The sequence below is a fragment of the Carlito syrichta genome, unplaced genomic scaffold (assembly GCF_000164805.1).
Source record: "Carlito syrichta isolate Samal-C Ts95f unplaced genomic scaffold, Tarsius_syrichta-2.0.1 Scaffold308821, whole genome shotgun sequence".
NCBI lineage: Eukaryota > Metazoa > Chordata > Mammalia > Primates > Tarsiidae > Carlito > Carlito syrichta.
Window position 1 is genome coordinate 487,956 of NW_007252917.1, and position 22,810 is coordinate 510,765.

Consider the following 22,810-nt stretch of genomic DNA (forward strand, 5'->3'; position numbering starts at 1 on the left):
TGACTTTCCTCTTAAGAATTTGGTGACCTGAGCCCAGGTTGGGTTTTTCAAAAGTCAGCATCTTTCTGAAGTTTAGGCCACAGATGAAAGTGATGCTCTTTATTAAATATTACGAAGAGAATATTTCACTGCTCTTCTTTCCTCAGTTTGCCAAATAAAATCGGCTCTTGAATTTAAAATGTTGACATTTGCGGTTTTTCACTCATTGTTGCAAAAAAGTGAATTTGTGTTAGTCCAGTGTTCTCTGAGCTCTGACTGTACAGTAGAATCACCCACAGAGCATTTTTGTAGTTCAGATTTCCATACCCCATCCTCACCCCTAATATAAGAAAGCGACCTGAACATCTGTAGGTTTTATACGTTCTGTAGTTGAGTCTGATTAACTGTGTTTTGAAAGACATAAACTCTTCGTCTTAGAGAAATGTATGAGTGCTAAAAGAATAAAGGTGTATTTTTATTTGTTATTGTAATGCCCTCAAAGCATTCTCTGTACTTAAACTTAGTCACCATCTAACTGGCAAAATATTTTGATCAAATTACCATGACCTCTTTATAAAGAAATACTGTGTAATGAAAATTTTTAAACATACAGAAAAATGGAGACTCATAATGAATACCATATACCCATGGCTTCAGTGTAGCAATTATTTTTCCGATGTACTTTTTTCTTCTTTAAATTGTAGCTGACAGCCGGGCTTGGTGGCTCAGCCTGTAATCCCACGCTTTCGGAGGCTGAGGTGAGTGGATTGCCTGAGCCCGCGGGTTCGAGACCCGCCTGGGCAGCGAGACCTCATCTCTACAATAAATCAAAAAATCAGCCGGACGTGGTGGTGCATGCCTGTAATTCCGGCTACTCGGAAGGCTGAGGCGGAAGGATCGCCGGAGCCCAGCAGGCCAAGGCTGCGATGGCCGGGAGCGGCCACTGCACTCCAGTCTGGGCGACAGTGAGACTCCGACTCAAAAAAAAAATAATAAAAATAAATAAATAAATAAATTAAGCTCATCTAATTATATGTAGGAATATAAATTAAGCTTTATATGTCTCAGTGTCTCAGTTCATTGGCTTATATATGTTTGATGGAGGTTTTCTGCAACTCTGTATCTTAAAAGTTTAATTTTCTTTTTAATTTCAGATAAGTTTCTAATTATTCCTTTACATTCACTGATGCCTACAGTTAACCAGACACAGGTATGTTGTTAAATGTATTTATTCTTTGTCTTTTAGACTTAGGCAAGCTTTTAAGGACTGTTTATTGTGTTTCATTTTTTTTTTTTTTTTTTTAAGGAGCATTTTGAAGTAGTAATTCATAGAAAAATACATCTTTGAAAACCTTTGCAAACGAGTCTTTAGGGGATGATTGCATAAAAACTTGAATAACAGGGTAATCTACAAATCAGATTAGTTTTGTCTACATTAGGAAAAAGTTTACAGAATTGGTTTTACCAATAACTGTTTGTATTTTTTGAATAAAAGAAAAAAGTATGTGAGGCTACCACTAAAAATAACTCAACCTAGAAATTATCTACATTGTTCTACAGGTTGATGTTTGAGATTTTAGCAAAATTAGTATAATTGCAGGTATGAGGTTTCCATTTTTTCTTATAATGTATTATGAATGTTTTAGGTCTGTCAGAGACAGGGATTTACCAATTAGAATGAACAGTGTTTTCAGAGGTAAGATAATTTATGAACTACAGTGTTGGCAGGTAAAATGAAATTGATCAGAAAATCTGCCTCTCTTCACTTCTAGTTTCTCTTCCCCTTTTTGTCAAAATACTTTTTATTGAGACCCTTTCAGTATCCTTTTTGCTGATACCTTAGTCCTGAATAAGACTCAGCTAGCTGAATTAGATACAGTGTACCTGGGGGAAGAAGGAAACTCTTGATTCCAGAGACTGGACAAAAGAGAATCTCATGTGGAGGTGCTTCCATCTTAGACACCATAAACTAATAAATTATTTATTTTTTTGCTGGAGAATATGTGTCTAGCCTGGGAAACATTTTGTGTATTGATTACCATTTTTATATAAATGAAGGGATGTGTTTATGCATTTTTTTTGCATTATAGCCAGTGGTACTTTACCTGGTTTCTACAGCAGGGCAGTACTGTTTGTAGGAGTTCACATTTGAAGAGGGTTTTTTTTTTTTTTCACTGCAATCTGATCTTAAGCTAGTATACAGTTTTACAGCCAGCTGACATTCATTTTGATGGGTTGGGTATCTGCCTGATGCATCAGTGTTCTTACCTGTGGAGGTTTGGCCTCATAATCTTTATCCTTAAAGTAAACCTCTCTCCTACTTACATCCGCCAGCTTTTGTTAAAAGACATGCCGTAAATTTAAATCATGCTATTTCATTTGAATCTTATTTATGATAAGATTGTGACATCGTGGGAGATTTAGTTTGGTTTACCAAAGGATAATTTTGTAGTATTTAAAATGATAATACTTTATAAATATATCTATAAATATTAGATGCATATGTCAATGAATGAACACATATGCTAAAAATGAAAATTTTCTGAAGTAATTCCTCTAATTGCAAAAGTAATTACTGGAAATTAGTGTTCTTTTGGGATTTTGATGTATTTATTTTTACAGGTATTTAAAAGAACCCCCCCTGGTGTTCGGAAAATAGTAATTGCTACCAACATTGCAGAGACTAGGTAAAAATAGTTTTAAATATCAACTACTGCTCATTGCATAAGTTTTGAGCACCATAAAGTATTGACATAGCTTAGGTTTTTTTTCTCTACAAGATACCTTATAATTTTTTTTAAAAATAAAGCTTTTTTAACTTCATAGCAGTAAGCATAGTTGTGTTTTTTTAGCCCCATAAAATATTATTTTAGTATTTTAGCCCTTTTCAGAAATAAGTCTTTTAATTTTTTTTTTTTAAGTCTTTTAATGAAGCATGGAAGCTGATGTCAGTTTTGTCCTTTCTGCCTGTTACTGATTTGGGGTGGTATTATTTGGTCACTAGTTATATCCAGCTTTAAAATTTTTTGTATTCTCTTGGAGGTGTTAATATACAGTTCAGTCACTGAAACAGACTGTTTTATGGAAGTGGTATTAAACCATGGCATGATTGGGGGTGGGCACAGAGCTAGGCATCCAGGCAGACTGTGAAGTTTGGCTGTGGCCAAGTAAGAATTTAGCATACTATCCACAGAATTGGGACTGTACTATTACTGTAGCTACTCATGCTGCCTACTGCTGAATACTTGGTCCCTGTGACATTGATAAATGTCGGAAGAGTGGTGAAAATCCTGAATAGCTTAAAACATTTGGATGAAATAAAAAATATTCTGAAATGTATATCTGTTGGCCTGTTATAGGTTAATAGTGCTTTTGATGTGTTTTTAACATTTTAAAATCTGTTTTCCAAACAGCATTACTATAGATGATGTAGTTTATGTGATAGATGGAGGAAAAATAAAAGAGACACACTTTGACACTCAGAACAACATCAGTACAATGTCCGCCGAATGGGTTAGTAAAGCTAATGCCAAACAGAGGAAAGGTCGAGCTGGAAGGTAAGATGGAGACTTTGTCTAGCTTTTAGAACACAAACCAATTTAATGGAGCAAACTGTATTGCTGGCCTTTAAAGATAATTACTAGAAGAATACCTTTCATATTATTTTGAACTTACTGCAGGACAGTTTTTAAATAGGAAAATTGTTTTAAATCTTACATTCGGAGACATCTCGTGAATCACCAACCAGCATCTTGACTGCACTTTTTTACAAGATAGTGAAAAACAAATCACTTCATATTAAATAGTATAGCACTGGAACCAGTTATTTTATTGTAATGATATTTGGCTTATAATGGAATTTTAGACATTGAGTAACTTAATAATGACCAAAAAAAACCACAAAATTTTTGATCTTACATTTTTCTAACGTGTGGTAAGCTGTCAAACAGTCACCAACATGCAGGGCAATATACTTTGTTTGATGTCTTCCACCGGTGTTTTTCTATTCAAGCAAACAAGGCAGTCTCATTTTCTTCCACATTATTGATATGTAATTTATTTTCCAGTCTGTGTACAACTGTGAAAGTTCTTCATATATTCTCTTTATATGTAACTCCAGCTGTTATTTTTTAACATCTATCTCAGTATATATTCCATGTCTTAATTTACTTTCTCACACAATTTGAGTGGAGAACTTTAAGGAAGCATACTTTTTGAAAAATTTGCACTGCTACAAGTTTGCCCTGTATAAGTACTAGCAATCTTTTATGTCCCCTGGGAGGGGACATACGAGTGCTAGATTTACGATGTCCCCTCTAAAGGGATTTGAGTGCAAAGAGTTTATCATAGTTTATTTGGAAAAGTATCTGTCAGGTGTTTTTTGTTTGTTTGTTTGTTTGTTTTTTGAGAAAGCAGGATTTATTGAGAGGACAGGAAATCTCCCACAGTGGGAGGGAACCAAGGGAGTTGCCCCAGGTTTTCTATTTTATGAATTTTGTACCTCTTCATTCCTTAGTCTGATTAATTAAAATTAGTATTTTTATTTTTTAGTTATGTTTCTTATAATTTTGTTTCCTTTTTTTTAAGCATTTATTACCAAGTAATAATAGCAGCTAATACTGTTTATTAGGTCATCTTCTGAACATTTTATATTAACTTTCTTAATCCCTGCCATAATTCTGTGAGGTGAATTATTATCTCCACTATAAGGTTAATGAAATGACTTTTCCAAAGTCTCACGCTTTGTCAGTTGCAGAGCCAGGATTTGAACCCAGGCATTGTGACTCCATAGTCTGGGCTCCTAATTACTGTGCTTTGTAGCAGTACTTGATTGTTCACTGGTAGTTACCAGTGAAAACACAAGGAAAGGCACTTTTTTTTTCTCACTGATGTCATATTAAGTAAAAATATCTCTGTCTTGATGGTAGGAAAAATGATTTGTCTTGAACTTTTACAAATAGTTATACTTAATTGCCTTATTTTAATGCGTACTTCACAGTATTTCTATACTCGTATTTATATGGATGATAGAATCAGGCCTGGAGTTGAAGAAGAGAGTTTTTCTTTTGCCTCTTCTAGGTAAAAGAGGTTCCCCTAATCTTCAGACACAGACTTATTGAAGTGTAAAAAGGAGAGTTGAAAGAAAACTTGACAGACCATTTTTGTTGACCCTTTGTTTTAAATTTGTAGAATATATGTAAACCTCTGACTCGCTGTAATCTTTGCAGATTAGCTCAGTATAACTTGATTTCCAGGCAGTTTATTAGATTATGCAGTTGATACTCTTGAATCGAAATCATTGAGCTGAAATCATGATTCAGTTAAAGAAGTATATTCTCCTAATCAGTTATCAAGGAGCAACCTGAGAGGAGACCTAGCAAGACTGAGGTTTTCCCATGTAGATCAGTCACTACTGAATACCAATTCAGAGCGTACTCACCGAAGTGAACAGGTTTTAGCACACTTTTATATGGTAATAGTTAAAACAAGGCTTTAGATTTGATCCATAAAGTAATTATCAAACTAAAGTAAATGGAATTTTACTTTTTAACTAATCCTTTATTCCCACTGTGTAGTGGAGGTTAATTGTGGTATTAGTGACATTTTAATTTAAAAGGAAATTAGTCTTTTATAGGCTCCATGGATATAAATTCCTTTAGCAAAGCCTAATTAGATTGATTATTTTAGAGGCCAGAAAAAGCTGTACTATATTGTTTTGAATGGAGGTTCTCATATTTTAGTTTCTGCTGGGGAGCTTTTTGGACATGTTACATAATATAATAGACAGTGGGTCTATGTAGACTCTTGGCAGGAAGTAGCTAAGATTTTTAGAATTTATTTTTATTCCTATAGCAACAAGAGCCTATAGAAGTATTTTTTCTGCTTGACAGTACATGAATAGTCATCTCTTCACATCTATCCATATAATTGTTCAAAAGATATTCATATCACTATTTGCAAACAAATATTGTTAATGTCCCCCTAAAATTAAGAGCTCACTAAGTAGAACATTCAGTACTTGAAATCTTTTTCAGTAATATAGACAACATAATGCCAGGATTTGTTACGTAATATGATCAATTACAAAGCATATTTAAGGCTACTATAGCTTTTAGCCTTAACCTAAGTAGACTGCTGTTACTGAGCAGGCTGATTTGGAATCAAATCAGAAATAGGAACCAAATTATTGACAGGAAGGAAGACCTGTATTTCCTTCCTAGAACTGGGACGGGGATGGACGGTTTAGGGCTTTTCCAAACATACAGAGAAGGAATATATGATTCATAAAAATGAAAACCTAATATAAATTAGTTATGATGTGGCTTGTAAGAAATAAGTGTGGGCTACTTTCCCTACCTACTCTGGACTTCTAAAAAGTCATTTTGTAAATCTCCTCTTTTTTTTAAAAAGAGTTCAACGTGGTCATTGTTATCATCTGTATAATGGTCTTAGAGCAAGTCTTCTAGATGACTATCAACTGCCAGAAATTTTGAGAACGCCTTTGGAAGAACTTTGTTTACAAATAAAGGTAAATTAGATGGAAGAATTAAACTAAATAAATGAGGGTAATGTTCTCATTTTCAACGTCTTTTACAAAAGAAAGTACTGTATAAATCTGCAGTAATTACCATGTATTTATTTTGCATGTGTGTTAATAAATCATATATTTAAACTTCCTTCAAATATGTATTGAATAGTTTTTAATTATATACTACTCTAGAGAAGGCGGACTGCCCGCATTTGAGTATCACTTTTTTCTCTGAAAAATTAGTTTCTGTTACGTGTGGCAGGTTGTTTAAATTAATTTCATAAAATTCTCTAAACAGTGCCTATCACATAGTAAGTGCTCAGTAAGTTAGCTACTATTATTACATCTTAAAATGTTATATTTTGTTATAAACTACTTACCATTTTTTAGCATTTTTTTAATATATTTAGACTTACTTTGGAAATAAATAATCAATTCATTAGTTGATATTTTAGCCAGCCACTTTTCTTATTATTAAAAAATGACTTGAAAGTCATACATAAGTTTGATGCTTTACTTGAGTGTGCGGTACTGGTAGGACTAAGTTGTCTCTATATCATATGTTAATTATATTTGTCTTTTCCTCAGATTTTAAGGCTAGGTGGAATTGCTTATTTTCTGAGTAGATTAATGGATCCACCATCAAATGAGGCAGTGTTACTCTCCATAAGATACCTGATGGAACTGGTAAGTTTGATTTTTTTAAAAAATTCGAACTGATCTTTAGAATATTTGTAATAAGCAAATTAATTATAAAATCTACTGTTGCTACAAAGTAGACCAGTAATGTGCAGTGCCAAATAGGATTTGTTACTTGGCTATAAACTTAGGATATGAAGTATGCTTCAGAAAGTTATAAAATAATATCTTTTTCATGTTTTTATAAAACTGGGCTCTTTCTAAAGAATTTTTTCATTGCAGGCATTAAAAATTATATACAGTTTTGAAATTTTAAGGTTTCTGGTCTTTGTGAGTATTCTTTAATGAACTAGATTTATTCTAAGCTTTCTGATTATCATGATGTTTTTAGAGCCTTTGATAAATCTAACTTAATGACAGTATGGACATCTTATAAGAGCAATTGTTATGTTTTATTGAATGAATGCTAACAGGTGGCTGTTCTTCAAAATACTGTACTTCCCCACCTGTCTTTTTACTGTTGAAGTTTGTTTTCTAAGGACAGAGTTTTCTAATTTTAATGGTTCCTTTTTATGAAGTCAGTGATTTTTTTTTTTGAGTTGGAGTCTCACTCTGTTGCCCAAACTGGAGTGTAGCTTGCTGGCTGGGCTCCGGTGATCCTTCCACCTCAACCTTCCAAGGAGCTGGAACTACAGGCGTGGCTACCACGCCTGGCTAATTTTTGATTTATTGTTGAGATGAGGTCTCGCCAAGTTGCCCAGGCGGGTCTCGAACCCGCGGTTCAGGCAATCCACTCACCTCAGCCTCCCAAGGTGCAGGATTGCAGGCTGAGCCACCAAGCCTGGCAAGGAAGTCATTGTTTTAAGAAACTAGTTCCAGTGTCTCAAGTGACTACTTAGTTGGCAGCCCATACCTGTGCAAGCCACGTTGAGAGGGGTGCAGGAAGACAGGCACAAGGGCCTGGTGCTGTATTTTCTAGTACACGTGCCACTAGCCGTATGTGCCAATTGAATTTTGAATTAGAAGTTTAGTATTTCATTGCACTCACACATCTCATATCCTCAGTAAAGCACTAGTGACTATTGTACTGGACAGAGAGAAATCGAACATTTCTGTCATTGCTACAAGTTCTGTTGGTTATTGCTGGGTTAGAAGATGCCAGAGACACATTTTACGTCTTTGGGGCCATCCATGCAGATCGTTTTTGAGAACTTGGTCATATTGAAACTTTGTGATAGGTTTTAACTTAATAAACTGTTTAAATGAAAAAGCAGTGTTAAATTATCTGTCTCTGGGAATTTGGTTTAGATTTTATGAGGTTACCAGTACTTTAGGAGGTTGTGAGGTTTTTACTGTTGACCTCTCATTCTCTCTAGACACTTAATTTGTAGAGCATAATTGTGGAGAAGTAGGTGGTAATCAAAGAATCAACTTATTTATGATAGAGATGGACAACCAGAGGACTCAGATGGACTCTGCAACCCGAGTGGGATGACTTTCAACTGAATAAAAATGTCAGGCTTAGCCAATTGCAGGCAACAAAATCATGAAAAGGCCAGTAAACACTAGCCAACAGTGGGGTCTAAGGCCCACGCTTTAAAAAAAAAAAAAAAAAAGACAAAAACTGTTATGTGAAATACAGCGTGCACATCCAGGAAAAGTGAGCAGAAGTGCAGCTTAATGATTTATCACAAAGTAAACACTGTGTAATAGTGACTCATGTCAAGAAGAACATTCCTAGTATGCTGAAAGTCCCCCTCCCACCCTCTCCCAATCATTCAACTGTCCCTTGTTCCCAGAGATAACCTCTATCAAGACTTTAATGGTAATCTTTTGCTTGTTTTTATTGATAGTTTTCCCATACAAGTGTGCATTTTTATATAAAGAGTATAGTTTTGCCCGTTGTGTGAACTTTACACGAACTCTGTAGAATATGAGTTTTTTGTTAGGGGGAGCAGAGTTCTCGATTCTTTTATTTCACATTGCAAGATTCATCTGCACTGTTGCTTTTAGCTATAGTTCATTTATTTTAATTTTTGAAATCTTATGACTACTGAAAGACATTTTTATTTCCAGTTTTGGGCTGTTGTTACCATACTGATAGGAATATTCTTTGGTATTCATTGTTTTCTGGTACTCTGGGTAATACATGTACGAGTATGATCACGTTTGGTAGATAACACACAGCAGTTTTCCAGAGTTGTGAACCACTTACACGTCTGTCAGTGGCAGCTGAGAGCCCATTGCTCTGCAGCTTCATCAGCCCTTGACCACTATACTCCACCCTGGGTGATAGAACCAGAACCCTGTCTTAAAGAAGAAGAAGAAACTCTTAGCAAATTAATAAAGTTCTAAATTGGATGAAGATAACTTTCTAGTGAAGATTTATGTTGCTTCTGCCAAGGAAAGAGTCCCTAGCCTCTACTCACCTTCTTGGACATATGTCCTTCCCTAGTTCCTAGACTCTTAATTCTTGCAATTTTTTAGCTGTCCACAGTGGGATGGTTGGACCAAATGCCCTAGGGAATCTGCAGAATGCACTCCTATTTTCTAGGGTTCTTGGATACGCCTTAGCTCTTGCCTTTCTGTCTTAGGTCACCTAAACTACTGGAATCTAGGGGCTTTGCATTCCATACTCCAAATGTATAATAGTGTTTCTTTTTTGTTGTTTGTCTTTTTTGCAGCTCTTAAACTTCACTAAGTGATTTCCTTTATTTGAGTGAAAGTTTGCCAGTTTGTTATTTGTGTTATTTTTTTCCTAATACAGAAAAACCAAGTTGTGGATTAATTTTGTTTTTGTTTAAGTAAGTTAATTTGTGGAACTCAAAATTTATATTTTGATGAAGACAACTACAGTTGCACATTATTAGGGCATTTAGGCTTGAGTGGAGGCCTGTTACTTTTTTAAGCTAACTAAAATACCTTTAAATGTAATGCCTATAATGTCTATTTTAATCATTAACTCTCCCTTTACAGAACGCTTTGGATAAACAGGAAGAATTGACACCGCTTGGTGTTCACTTAGCACGTTTACCAGTTGAACCACATATTGGAAAAATGATTCTTTTTGGAGCTCTGTTCTGTTGCTTAGATCCAGTACTCACTATTGCTGCCAGTCTCAGCTTCAAAGATCCCTTTGTCATTCCATTGGTAAGAAAGACAGACATAAAGCCCAGACATTTTTAGATAACAGAAAGTAGTTGCTTAGATACATTTTTCATTAATTTTTTATTAGAACTGTTCTCTGTTACAGCATCAGAACACTTTACATTGCCTTTATCTGTTATTTTTTAAGGGGAAAGAAAAGATTGCTGATACGAGAAGAAAACAACTGGCAAGGGGTACTAAAAGTGATCACCTGACAGTTGTGAATGCATTTGAGGTATAAAAATCTTGTTCTAGATTATGATGGATTATTCAAGTGAAAAGCTAGTAATAGAACAGGAGAATATTTAACCTTTTGAAACCTACATTATCATACGTATCAGGAATGAAATGTTGCAAATGCTTGAAGTTCATTGAACATTTGAAAAAAATTTGAAATTCATTTTCAATTTTGTAATAGAATACCAATGGTAAGTGTAATGAGTTATTTTAAAATGTTATATTTAATATTTATTTGTATCTTTGATTGACATTCACAATAGACAGTCTCTTTTGATTAATAAACCAACTCTGGGTTCAGATTTAACATTTTAATAGAGTATCATAATCATATACGTAATTCACAAGACATTTTCTGCTCCCTAAAGTCAGGCTTATCTGAGAGTAAACATTTATCAACTAGCTTTGTAAAATTGAAATGTAATTTGGTTTTTAGAAGCACTGTTTCTTCTGTAGCTTTAGATTCAGTTTTAAACTCAGTTTTGTACTGCATATTGTGGGAACATTTGTTTTTTTCCTTTGAGTTTATTCAGGATGTCTTTTCATTTTTCTCCATTTGCTTTCTTTTAGCTTGAAAAAAAGTATGCATTTGAAAATATGTATAATAGCATTGAAGTTTGTTTAACAGTGTGCTCTTTTTGATTGATATGTTGTTTACAATTACTCCATTTTGTATAATATATATAATATATTACTATATGACATACTTAATTGTATAAAGGTCTGAAACTTCAGAAGTCGTTCTATCTTAAGGACTAGGAAAATAGAGAGTTTATGTTTTTTAATTCCTAAATGATAAAGTCTTTGCATTTTTTACAAAGAAAATTTAATATCAGTAGAAGATTAAACTGCTGTTAAAATTAAAATGGAAACAAGTAAGTAATTTTTGCTTTAGGGAGCCATATAGAGTTCTTCATGTCTTTGCCCCATAGGGCTGGGAAGATGCTAGGCGACGTGGCTTCAGATATGAAAAGGACTATTGCTGGGAATATTTTCTGTCTCCAAATACACTGCAGGTAATAGTGACTGTTATTCAGTAATAATATGCTAGTCTAGAGAATATATGTGTCCATTTTGTACACTTCTGTAGCAAATCAATATATGGAAATTGTATATATTTGTATTACATACACAATAATAGGGGAATCTTTATTAAATCAAGTGCAGTGAAACAAAGATGTATAATAATGTCATAAACAAAAAACTAGCCAGGCATGGTGACTCACACCTATAATCCCAGCACTTTGGGAGACTGAGGTGAGTGGATTGCTTATACACAGGAGTTTGAGACCAACCTGGGCAGTGTAGCAAGACCAGTCTCTACAAAAAATAATTAGCTGGGCATGATGGCGTGTGCCTGTAGTCCCAGCTACTTGGGAGACTGAGGCAGAAGGATTGCCTGAGCCCAGGAGTTCAAGGCTGTAGTGACCTGTGATCGTGCCACTGCACTCTAATCTGGGTGACAGAGTAAGAAGACCCTGACTCAAAAACAAAAAACTCTAATGACTAAGAAAAGAAACCAGGTTCTAGAGTGTAACAGTAAATCACAGTAAGGCTAGTTTCTATTCCTGTCTCCACCCTCTAGTTGTCATTTTGATGACTTAGTCTGAAAATTTTCACTAATTCTCTCCTAAAATCTATTAAAAAGTATCAAATAGGGTATCTTTAACTTTTTTCATTTAGTGTAGTGAACACACTGCACAGCAGGCATTTGTGAAAGTGAAGAAAGTAAACACTAAACAGGGCATGTGCACCTCACACTTCAGACTCTACGCTGAACTGGGATCTCAAGTCACTAGGAAGAGCAACAGCATCCTCACTTCTCCCAACATTGTGTGCACTCCAGCTAGGTGGCTTGATCCCTGATACTGGACATTTAACATTTCCGGCTTACTACTTTGTCGATTTCAATCTAGCATATCAGATGTGTCCAGTCATTAGCAAAATGAAAGAAAGGCCATAACTGAGAGAAATACTTCTTCAGCCGAAGGGAAAAAAGAATGGAAATACAGCATGCTTCAATAGAAAATACCGTACAACTGTTTTATAATAGGGAATTGCTTAGTAAGACTATGATTTCAGCAAAACAATGGTAAAGAATTAAACCAGTAGACTAAATGAAAAGACTCCTGAGCTAAGAAAACAAATTGAAGATCAGAAAATCATAAAGAACAAAATGGACACCCCTGAAACAGATTATTGCCATAGAAGAAAAGCTTGAAGTAATCACAGTTTCTGGATGTACCTGAAAAAGACAAAAATTAAAGCATTAAGTAAAATCTTATAGGCAGGAAGACAAGACTGATTAATCATGAGGGCAGTTGGTATCTCTACATAGAAATCACACATAATTCAACATTTATTTAGAGATGCTTATAAAGACATTTCTTTGAAATAGAAAAAATGAAAAGAACAGAAATATGAAAAGGTGACTGAGTCCAACTGTTATTTTAGAACATCGTGTCCAGCGAAGACATGAATTTAAGAAAAAGGACACATTTAAGAAAGCACTTATATAGTATACCCTTGAGCTTTTTTTGAAAACTGCATGACAGTGAAATGCTGCCTATTAAAAGATGAATCAGTAAGTGTAGATTTCAGGAATGGAGAGTGCATGTTAAATCAGCTGGTGGTACATATTGGAATTATTTAAGTATGGGATTAATACGAGATGGTGAATAGAGTATAAAGATTATTACCCTGAACAGTATAACAAATGGTAATACAAAACAGGCGGTGGCTAAGAAAGTCAGTTACAAGAAAATTTAGGAGGGAAAACTTAAATCTTTCATAAAAGGGATATACACTTAAATATGGCTAACTTTATGTGTTATAATATCTTACTTTACACAACATCATTCATCATCAGAGAAATGCAAATTAAAACCACAATGAGATACCAGCTTAATAGAATGGCTATTATTTAAAAATTAAAAAACAATAGATGCTGGCAGGGATGTCGAGAAAAGGGAACACTTATACATTGTTGGTGGGAGTGTAAATTAGTACAACCTCTTTACAAAGTGGTACGGAGATTACATAAAGGACTAAAAGTAGATCTACTGTTTGATCCAGCAGTTCCACTACGAGGTACCCTAAGGAACAGTGGTCCTATATAATCTCTTACTTTAAGCTTTAAGGGAAATTTTAGAAAATATCTTTTGTTATTATGAAAATTTAAGATTCTTCTGGTCATTTACTTTCATTTTTATTTAAACTAAATTGTAATAATTTTCTAAAACCTTTTATACTATGATCTTTTCATTAGGTTACATTTCCAGTTCTTCTGTCAGTATATATGCATAATGAGTGTGTGCAATCCTGTTTATTTAGTTAATAAGGATTATTTCTGAAGAGTATTGAGGCAAGGGAAGTTTCTTCATTGGCACTTTTCTGTATTACTTGAATGCTTTATAATGAGCTGTGCACCACTTTTATTCAAATAGTAATTTTTCTTAAAACGAAACAAAAAATAGGCCTTAAACTTATATGCCACTTACAGGCCATGTGGTTTGTGTTACAGCCACTCAGCTCTGCCATTGTCACACAAAACGCCTGTAGAAAATCTGTGATTGAATGAATTTGGCTGTGTTCTCAGAAAACTTCATTGAAATACAGGTTTTGTAGTTAGCCAACTCCAGCTTTAAAACATCACATTTTTGCAAAAGTGTGTTCATAACGTAGGGACAACTTACAACTAAATTGATCATGAGTGTGTTTTATAGTCCTGTGTGTGAAAGCTGTTCTAGTTCTGCTTGTTACTGTTGCTCCCTAGATGCTGCATAACATGAAAGGACAGTTTGCTGAGCATCTTCTTGCAGCTGGATTTGTAAACAGTAGAAATCCTAAAGATCCAAAATCAAATATAAATTCAGGTAAAGCAGAAAACACTATATAAATCATTTGTCATTGTTGTTCATTGTATCAGTATTTTACTTTTATTTTCTCTACCTTCTCACTCCCAATAGATAATGAGAAGATAATTAAAGCTGTCATCTGTGCTGGCTTATATCCCAAAGTTGCTAAAATCCGCCAGAATTTGGGTAAAAAAAGAAAAATGTAAGCACTGAAGATTGTTATGAATTACTTGTAATTCTCTCCATAAGCTTTTGAAATCCTCATGTAACGGGGCTTATATTGTAAATTTATTCTTACTCATAGTTGGGCCTTATTTTTGTTTTTTAAGACTTTTGGTCATTTAGAAGAAGGCAGACTGTTCAGCACAGGCATCACTTAACCTTACAACACATTCTGGAGTCATCTCTTCAGTCACCCATTGTTCAGGAAGAATGCTAAAACATGGTGCCAGTGTAAATATTAGAAAACCCAGTCAGCTATTAAAACTAGCATCTGGATAAAAATTGCTTAGAGTAGATTTTATTTCAGAAAGCTTTTTTCCTTTTTTAAAATGGATAATTTTATAACTTAATTCTTTGAATAAAATTGTGGTAATTCCCTCTTCTGAGAAATAAAGTATGATAATATATGTACAAATAGCCTCAGTAGTAATTGGTGATAACAAGAAAGCGTGTTTTTACCTAGTAAATGAGCTCTAGTAAAAGATACAGAGAAACTGAGAGTTACAAATGCAGATGATTGCCATCCTTTTAAGCATGTATCAAGAATCATTAAAATAGTCAGTGGTCCAGTACATTGATAAGTGAGTATTTTAATTGAAGGAATATGTTAAGGAAGTAATTCTAATTGTTTTTTAACAGCTATATTGTAAACAATATAAATACCCAGTAGCAGTGGGAAAATTATGGTTTTATAATGCCATATTATATAGCATTTCAGTAGGTGAGCATTAAAGCAATAATTGTGTAGTAACGTGTAAAATATTTGAACTGATGTTAAATAAAAAAGTTGGATACCCTATGATTATAAACATGAAAAATTGTAGACTTAAAGACCAAAGTGCCAATATTTTTCTTGTTCTCAACTGGAGTGATTTTTGCTCCCTCAGAATTTGAATATATTTGACAGTGCTTGGGAGACTTTTGTGGTTGCCTAACTGGGAGAGCACTACTAATATCTACTAAATAGAGGCTAGAAATGCTGTTAAACATCCTATAATGCACAAGACAGCCCCACATAACAGAATTATCCAGTTTAGCATGGCAGTGGTGCTGAGATTGGGAAACCTTATTCCAAAGTATAAGATCATGGGTAATTGATGAATTTTAATTATTATGGTTGGATTATCCACATTTTAAGTGATCCAGGTACTTTTTTGACATCAGTACTCTGTCCAATTCTTCTTATATTTATACCTAACTTTATTAGGTAGCTTAACGGAGAGGCTCTTTAAAATACAAACATTTTATTACCTCCTTCTGCCATCCTGGGAGGGCTTTAGGAAGAAATACAGGGTTTTTTTGATTGATGCTTTCTTTAGGTCTAGACTAGGGGTCAGCAAATTCTGATGTGCAGGCCCAAAGCTAGTTTTTGTATATTTCTATGAGAATACAGTCACACCCATTTGTTTACTTGTTGGCCTGTGTCTGCTTTCCTTCCCACTAGCAGAATTGAGTGAGTGTAACAGATTATAGAGCTTCACAATACAGTACCTGAAATACTTACCTTCTGGTCCTGTATAGAAACTTAGCCACTCCTGCTGCTCTAGTGATGAGGGTGCAAGATGGCATTGATTAAATTGTGGGGTGAGAAAAAAAATTTCTGGTTTTATTCTAAATATGAATCATGACTGTGGTACATGATTTTGGTGCTGGTATTATGAATTCCTAGAACCTCCAAAAAAACAGTCTTAAAAATAAATAGGAAGGATTAATGGATTATTAGCTTTTATTCTGTTGTCTAATACAGGTAATTAGCTATTTAAGAATAAACCATCAATCTCCCTGTTGAATAATATTGAAGACTCTTAGAAATTGAGATAAAATGCACATGACTATCAAAGAAAAGGCCCCTAGGAATTGAGAGTGAAGTGGAACTGGTTCAGTATACATTTAAACAGAATTCTTAATTTATTTTTATATTCATCTGTCAAAATTTTAAATTGATCGTTTCACAGAGTTGCTTTGTAAAGTGAGAGTTATTTATTATATCATGATTGTCACAGTGATATACATACAGTAAGACTGTTCTCTTGGTCTCGACTACTATAGTTATTTTAGATATTTGGTTTGTTCTTTATCTTTCCTTAATTATGTTAATACTATACATATTAACATAATTAAGGAAAACAACATTCTGTCATTTTTCTAATGTTGAGTAATTATACCTATAAAATTAGTTGTATGATTTAAAGTATTTGCAATTAGCTAGCATTTTCCCATATATTAGGAAAATCATGCTTTTTTTAGTCAGATGTAAATTTGTACATTTATTTTTTCAATAAACTGACTTCACTGTGGCCTTTTTAAAATTTATTCTGGGATCTATTTGTTTTTTTCCAAGCCCTTCTGTCAGTTTTTGAAAAAAATCTCCTAGCAGACTTTTTTTAACAAACTGCATTTTACCTTTTTTTAAAGGGTGAAAGTTTATACAAAAACTGATGGCCAGGTTGCTATTCATCCTAAATCTGTTAATGTGGAGCAAACCGACTTTCAGTACAACTGGCTTATCTATCACCTGAAGATGAGGACAAGTAGTGTAAGTGAACATTCAGAATAATCAAGGATCTGGACGTTAGTCAGTTGTACTTTTGTAATTATATCGTTTTCACAGTTATATAAACAATTTTTCTTTTTTTTCCCTCTGAAATGGATTAAAACCTTTTTATTCAAGCAGATAATGTATACTTCTAACTTGCAGGTCTGGAATGATGGGTCTTTGTATTAACTAGGACAGTTATTTGATTTGCGTAATTTTGTTTCAGAGCCTACTTTCAAGAAATACTAGCCTGTTTTATGGTGTACAGGAGTTTACACTGTGTAAAAAATTTTGTTGACATGTCAGTAGACCTTATAAGTATTGGTCAGCATATTAAGTGGAATTTATATTTTTCTCCTTAGAAAAGTAATTTGGGATGATTTTTAAAATGCTAGATATATAGATAATTTTAGCTACCTTAGTATATTGGTTTTGTCACTCAAAATATTTTGTTCAAAGAATAATGCTATAGCTTAAATTAAAACAAATGCAAAACACCTGTGTTCTCTGAATAATGAAGAATGGCTCACTTAAAATGCTATTTCTTCAAAACTAATCTCTAATTACACTAGCAGGTTAATACGTTAGAATTGATTAGTTGATTAATGGTAATATTGGTGTTAATACTGGTAGTATTTGTATTAATGTGGAAATAATTCTTTCAGACTCCTGAATATATTAATATATTACCTTTAATTTTCATTGCAGATATATTTGTATGACTGCACAGAGGTTTCCCCATACTGTCTCTTGTTCTTTGGAGGTGATATTTCTATCCAGAAGGATAATGGTCAGGAAACGATTGCTGTAGATGAATGGATTGTATTTCAGTCTCCAGCAAGAATTGCCCATCTTGTTAAGGTGACTGACTTTACATGATTGTCTTTAAATCAACATGTAAATTAACATGTGGTCTTGTGATTTTGTTCCGAATGTTACACATTAATATTTCTTGCTGTATTTCAACAGAACAAATTTCCGAATTTTGGGGGTTTTTTGGTGGTAACAAACCAACCACCCTAAATGGTTCAGATTCAGTGTGATTGAATTTTGAATTTTTTAACCACACATTAGTTGGTCACTGATAATATGACTATACTTTAGTTGATTGCTCACTAAATATGTTAGTCTTGTGCAAATAGCTGTGAAACTCCTTGTGTTAGCTAAAGTCACTTTTGTTTATTACATTGTTTGCTAATACATCTGCCTTTATTTAACGTGTGATTTTCCCACCTTTAGGAATTAAGAAAGGAACTAGACACGCTTCTGCAAGAGAAGATTGAAAGTCCTCGTCCTGTAGACTGGAAGGACACTAAATCCAGAGACTGTGCAGTATTGTCAGCTATTTTAGACTTGATAAAAACACAGGAAAAGGCAACTCCCGGGAACTTTCCACCACGACTCCAAGATGGATATTACAGCTGACAGCTTTTCTGCAATAGTCTGAAAAGCTAGTTTGACAGCCATCTCCATCGCAGTTTAATTTTGACTGGATACCAAAACCTGGGACATGACTAAATTTCATGTGTAAGGTAGAAGCCTTCAGTAGGTAGTAACGACTTAATATGCATGACTTGATGATGTTATCTGTAGCTATTATAAATAATATTATCAGCAGTGTGTTCTCTGGTCACATACTCCATTGTAGTCACATCCACTCTTGGGGAGTATATTCCCCTTATGTGTATATATTGAGTGCTGTACCACTTGAGAAATTATTTTGTTCTGTTATATAAAATTAATATCTCTGGCCATAATGACTGAATATAGAACCAGTGAAAATAGAATGGTTAGCCAAAAAGCAGTGTCAAGTAAGAATTTGAACACAGGCACATTTTTAAAAATGAAACTTCTATCAGAAGTAAATTAACTTGTTGTAGTAAAGTCCAGTATTAATAAAATGTAAAATGTATAAATCTCAGCCAATTTCTTGGATTGGTTTCTACATCTCCACCTATAGCTTGGTCTATTTGATGTTTTTGCTCTTTTTGAAATACATGTGTACCTCTTTTATATCACCCCATGCAGCATAATACAGCAAGTGAGTGTGGGTCTGGAGTCTGACTACCTCATATCCTAGCTCAGCTGTGTCACTTATTAGATATCTTTGGCAAGTTACAGAGCTGCTCTGTTTCCTTTTCCTTATCTATAAAGTATAATTGGCCATCCACATCCATGAATTCTATCAACCATAGAGCGAAAATATTTTGGGGAAAAAAGTGATGGTTGCATCTGTAGTTAACATGTACAGACTTTTTTCCTTGTCTTTATTCCCTAAACAATACAGTATGACAACTATTTATCTAATGTTTATATTGTTTGAGGTAATTATAAGTAATCTAGAGACAATTTAAAGGAGAATGTGCCCAGATTATTTGCAAATACTATGCCATTTTACATAAAGGACTTGAGCATCGCGGATTTTGGTATCTATTCAGGAGGTCCTGGAACCAATCCCCCAGAGATACCGAGGGGCACCTGTATAGATATCAGTTGTGAGTATGAAGTGTGTTATAATACATGTAAAGCATATAGGCAAGTGCCTGGCACATAGAGTTACTCTCTGAATCTTAGTTATTATTTGTCCCTGAAATATTTCTTTAAATGTTCAACAATCCATTATATTATACTTTTTCATTGCTACTTAACCCTCTTAGCCAGTGGAAACTAGTTTGACAACATGTAGTGTACATATTGAGCCCTATCAGATGTGACAGATACTGTTAGTTGCTGTCCAACAGTCATTCTGTCTCCCTTCTTGCTTTTTAGTGCAAGTGTTGCCCTCTGTACAGCTTTGAGCCCAGGTATGTTTTGAACCCTCTTCCTCGAGTGAATCAGGTGCTTCCAAACTAGCCATGTATGGTTACATTCCTTACAAATAGTCAGTGAGGCATGAGTACACAAATCTGTCCTAGCGAGTGGCACTTTAGAAGTGACCTTCAAGGGGATGTCTAAGAAAGTTTTTTTCTCACTAATAAACTTAGGGAAGGAAGCTCTGCTCTCTTTCTTTGGACATTATCTTGTCTGAATGCGTTACTTGGAGCTGCTCCAGCCAACTTAGAACCATGAGGTGGAGGCGGGTAGGGGGACAGCTGTAGACTGAGTTTGGTTTGGTGGAAAGGTGAAACTCACCAGTTTTTGATAATGCTGGCGAGCTGCAGAATGAACCCCCCGGCTCTACATGTGGACTGATAGTGATAAGTAAAACCTTTCATTGTCTAAACCACTTAGTAAGGTATTTTTAACTTGGCAAAAAGCGTATTAGCTGAAATATACACTATCTAACATTGTGTTATTTGCTGAGACTTCTATTTATTTTGCAATATAACAATTTTGATTCGTATGTCTGACAAAAGGTGTAAAAGTGCTGGATGTAAAAGAAACAGGAAAAGTATCTACTGCGCCATAAAAAGTACAAATTTTATTGTGCCTTCCAGTGCAAGGAAACCAAAGGAATAAGAATATCATACAGTAACTGGGATGTACTGATAATGCTACAATGATCTGTTAAGTGCTCATTCAGATACTGTTCCCATCTGTGCCATGTGTGCCACTGTCATTACCTACCAAGGTTTGAATGTAATGTGTGTCATACATTTGTTCTCTTGACTGGTCTCCCAAAAGTGATCTGTCTCTCACTGAATTCTGGCATTAGAGTCATGTCAAAATATTGTAGCATATTAGTTTTGCCTCTGAAGTCAAGGTGTGACTATCTAGTCTTATTTGCTCTTTAAGAGTGTTTGTGTGCTTTTTTTTTTTTTTTAATGCTTCTAGCATTCTGTTTAAATTCACACAGTTGGTCAAATGGTCTTGGAAGGAAGAATTTAAAGGTTCTGTAAAAATGATTGACTAGTTGCAAACTGATGTTTAACCTTCAAATGAATGGGGAAAATGTTCCTGAAGAATTTTTTAATACATGAGGTATTCATAGAGATTAAAACAGTAACTGTCATCTTCATTTATGTGTTCTGTACAGCTGATTGGGAAGGAAGTGTTAATTCAAGGCGCTGTTTATACTCTGACTTTTTGTTGTTTACAGAACAGGGCATTACTGTGTAGAAAATGCATTTGAGGTCTAAGAACCATTTGTTCTTTAATGTTTTTAAAGGATAAAACATTAAATTAAGAAGAAAAGTCAATTTATCTTTCTCACCTCTCTGAGCAATGCAAAGGGTAACTCTTAAAAAAAGACAAAATAAATAAATAAATAAAACACTGAGTAATCTTTAAAAAGCATTTTTGAAAAGAGAGCAGATGATCCCTTCTTAATTTATTAATTTGGGCAAAAGCTGCAGATAAACTTATACTGATTATTACAAGTTATTCTCTATTCTTACTGCATTTTTAAAAGTCCACTTTAGAAGTTATGAATTAAAGAAAAACTTTAGAAGGAATTTATTAGAACCCTCTCACCCAGAGTAAATGATGGTAAATTTCCTTCTGTCCTTAGCTCTGAATTTGTAATTATTTATAAGTGATTGTGATCGTGTTTGTATAATTATATATTTGTAATATGCTCATTGTTTTTAAGTGGCATTTTTATTCTCATTTGAAAACAATGCATCCTTACTGAGGAATATTTGGAAATTCAACATACAAAGTAAATCATGTAACTATTGTTCCATTGTGATATATTTCTGTGCTTTCTTTTAGGCTTTAAGGTATTTGATATACAATGAAATTAACCAGTTTAAGTGTATAATTCAGTGAATTTTGTCAAATATGTGAAATCATGTAATTACCACCACCGCAGTCTTGATATAGAACAGAACAGTTCCATCACCTGAAAGTGTCCCTTGTCCCACTTTGCAGTCAGTCTCCCCCTCCCCCCGCCCCCGGCCCCATCTATCCCATGGCAACCATGGATTCGCTTTTTAGTAGTGTAGTTTTGCCTTTTTTAGTGTTTCAAATAATTGGAATTAGATGTAGTCTTTTGTGTCCAGTTTCCTTCAGTTAATGTTCTTGAGATACTCACATTGTTACATGTATTAGTAGTTAGTTGCTTTTTTATTGTTTAGTAGTTTTGCATTGTATGGTCATTACCAGTTGATGGTTTGTTTTTGTTTTGTTTTGTTTTCTATTATGAATAAAGCTGCTATAAATATGTGTATACAAGTCTTTGTGTGGTCATGTTTTCCTTTCTCTTGGGTAAATGCCTAAGATTAATATTGTTGTGCTGTATACTAAGTGTCTTTATAAGAAACTACCAAACTGTTTTCGGAATCTGTTGTACCATTTTACATTCCCAGCAGAAATGTGTGAGGGTCAAAGTGTTCCATTTCCTTGCTGGTGTTGGTATTTTTAGTTGTTTTGTTTAATTTTAGCCATTAGTGGATGTGGAGTTCTAGCTCATTGTGGTTCTAACTGGTATTTCTATAGTGATACATGATGAGCATCTCTTCACATGCTTCTTTGCTGTTTTCCTTAGTTGTCTTCTACAATTCTGTGTGAGTTTTGATTTCCACCTTGTATGTTAAATGACTGGGGGCTTAAGGATATAAACTAGGATCAGGGAGGATTATGAATTAACTTAGAAAAGATGCAGAAATTAATTCATTATGCTCCTTGAGGTTGAAAATGGCCATGGGCTACTCTTGACTTGGCCGGTTCAGTGCAGAGTAGTCATGCTGTTTAGGTAGTCATGATGATGAGAGGTTACGTATT

General features: G+C 34.3%; 1 protein-coding gene across 3 annotated transcripts in view; it reads left to right on the plus strand.

The window, feature by feature from the left end:
• The window catches only part of DHX36 (DEAH-box helicase 36), a 44,622-nt gene extending 25,555 nt beyond the window's left edge, over positions 1-19,067 (plus strand). The window contains exons 13-25 of one of the 3 annotated variants that reach the window (XM_008065954.1): positions 1,134-1,189; positions 2,602-2,666; positions 3,393-3,536; positions 6,391-6,508; positions 7,097-7,195; positions 10,124-10,297; positions 10,443-10,529; positions 11,464-11,547; positions 14,307-14,406; positions 14,500-14,590; positions 17,026-17,146; positions 17,855-18,007; positions 18,386-19,067. In XM_008065954.1, coding sequence (XP_008064145.1) covers positions 1,134-1,189; positions 2,602-2,666; positions 3,393-3,536; positions 6,391-6,508; positions 7,097-7,195; positions 10,124-10,297; positions 10,443-10,529; positions 11,464-11,547; positions 14,307-14,406; positions 14,500-14,590; positions 17,026-17,146; positions 17,855-18,007; positions 18,386-18,571 — 1,478 coding nt within the window. In that variant the 3' untranslated portion in view covers positions 18,572-19,067. The remainder of the gene's footprint in view (positions 1-1,133; positions 1,190-2,601; positions 2,667-3,392; positions 3,537-6,390; positions 6,509-7,096; positions 7,196-10,123; positions 10,298-10,442; positions 10,530-11,463; positions 11,548-14,306; positions 14,407-14,499; positions 14,591-17,025; positions 17,147-17,854; positions 18,008-18,385) is intronic. The other 2 variants (XM_021716486.1, XM_021716487.1) reach the window with 2 other exon arrangements.
• Positions 19,068-22,810: the final 3,743 nt, after the last annotated feature.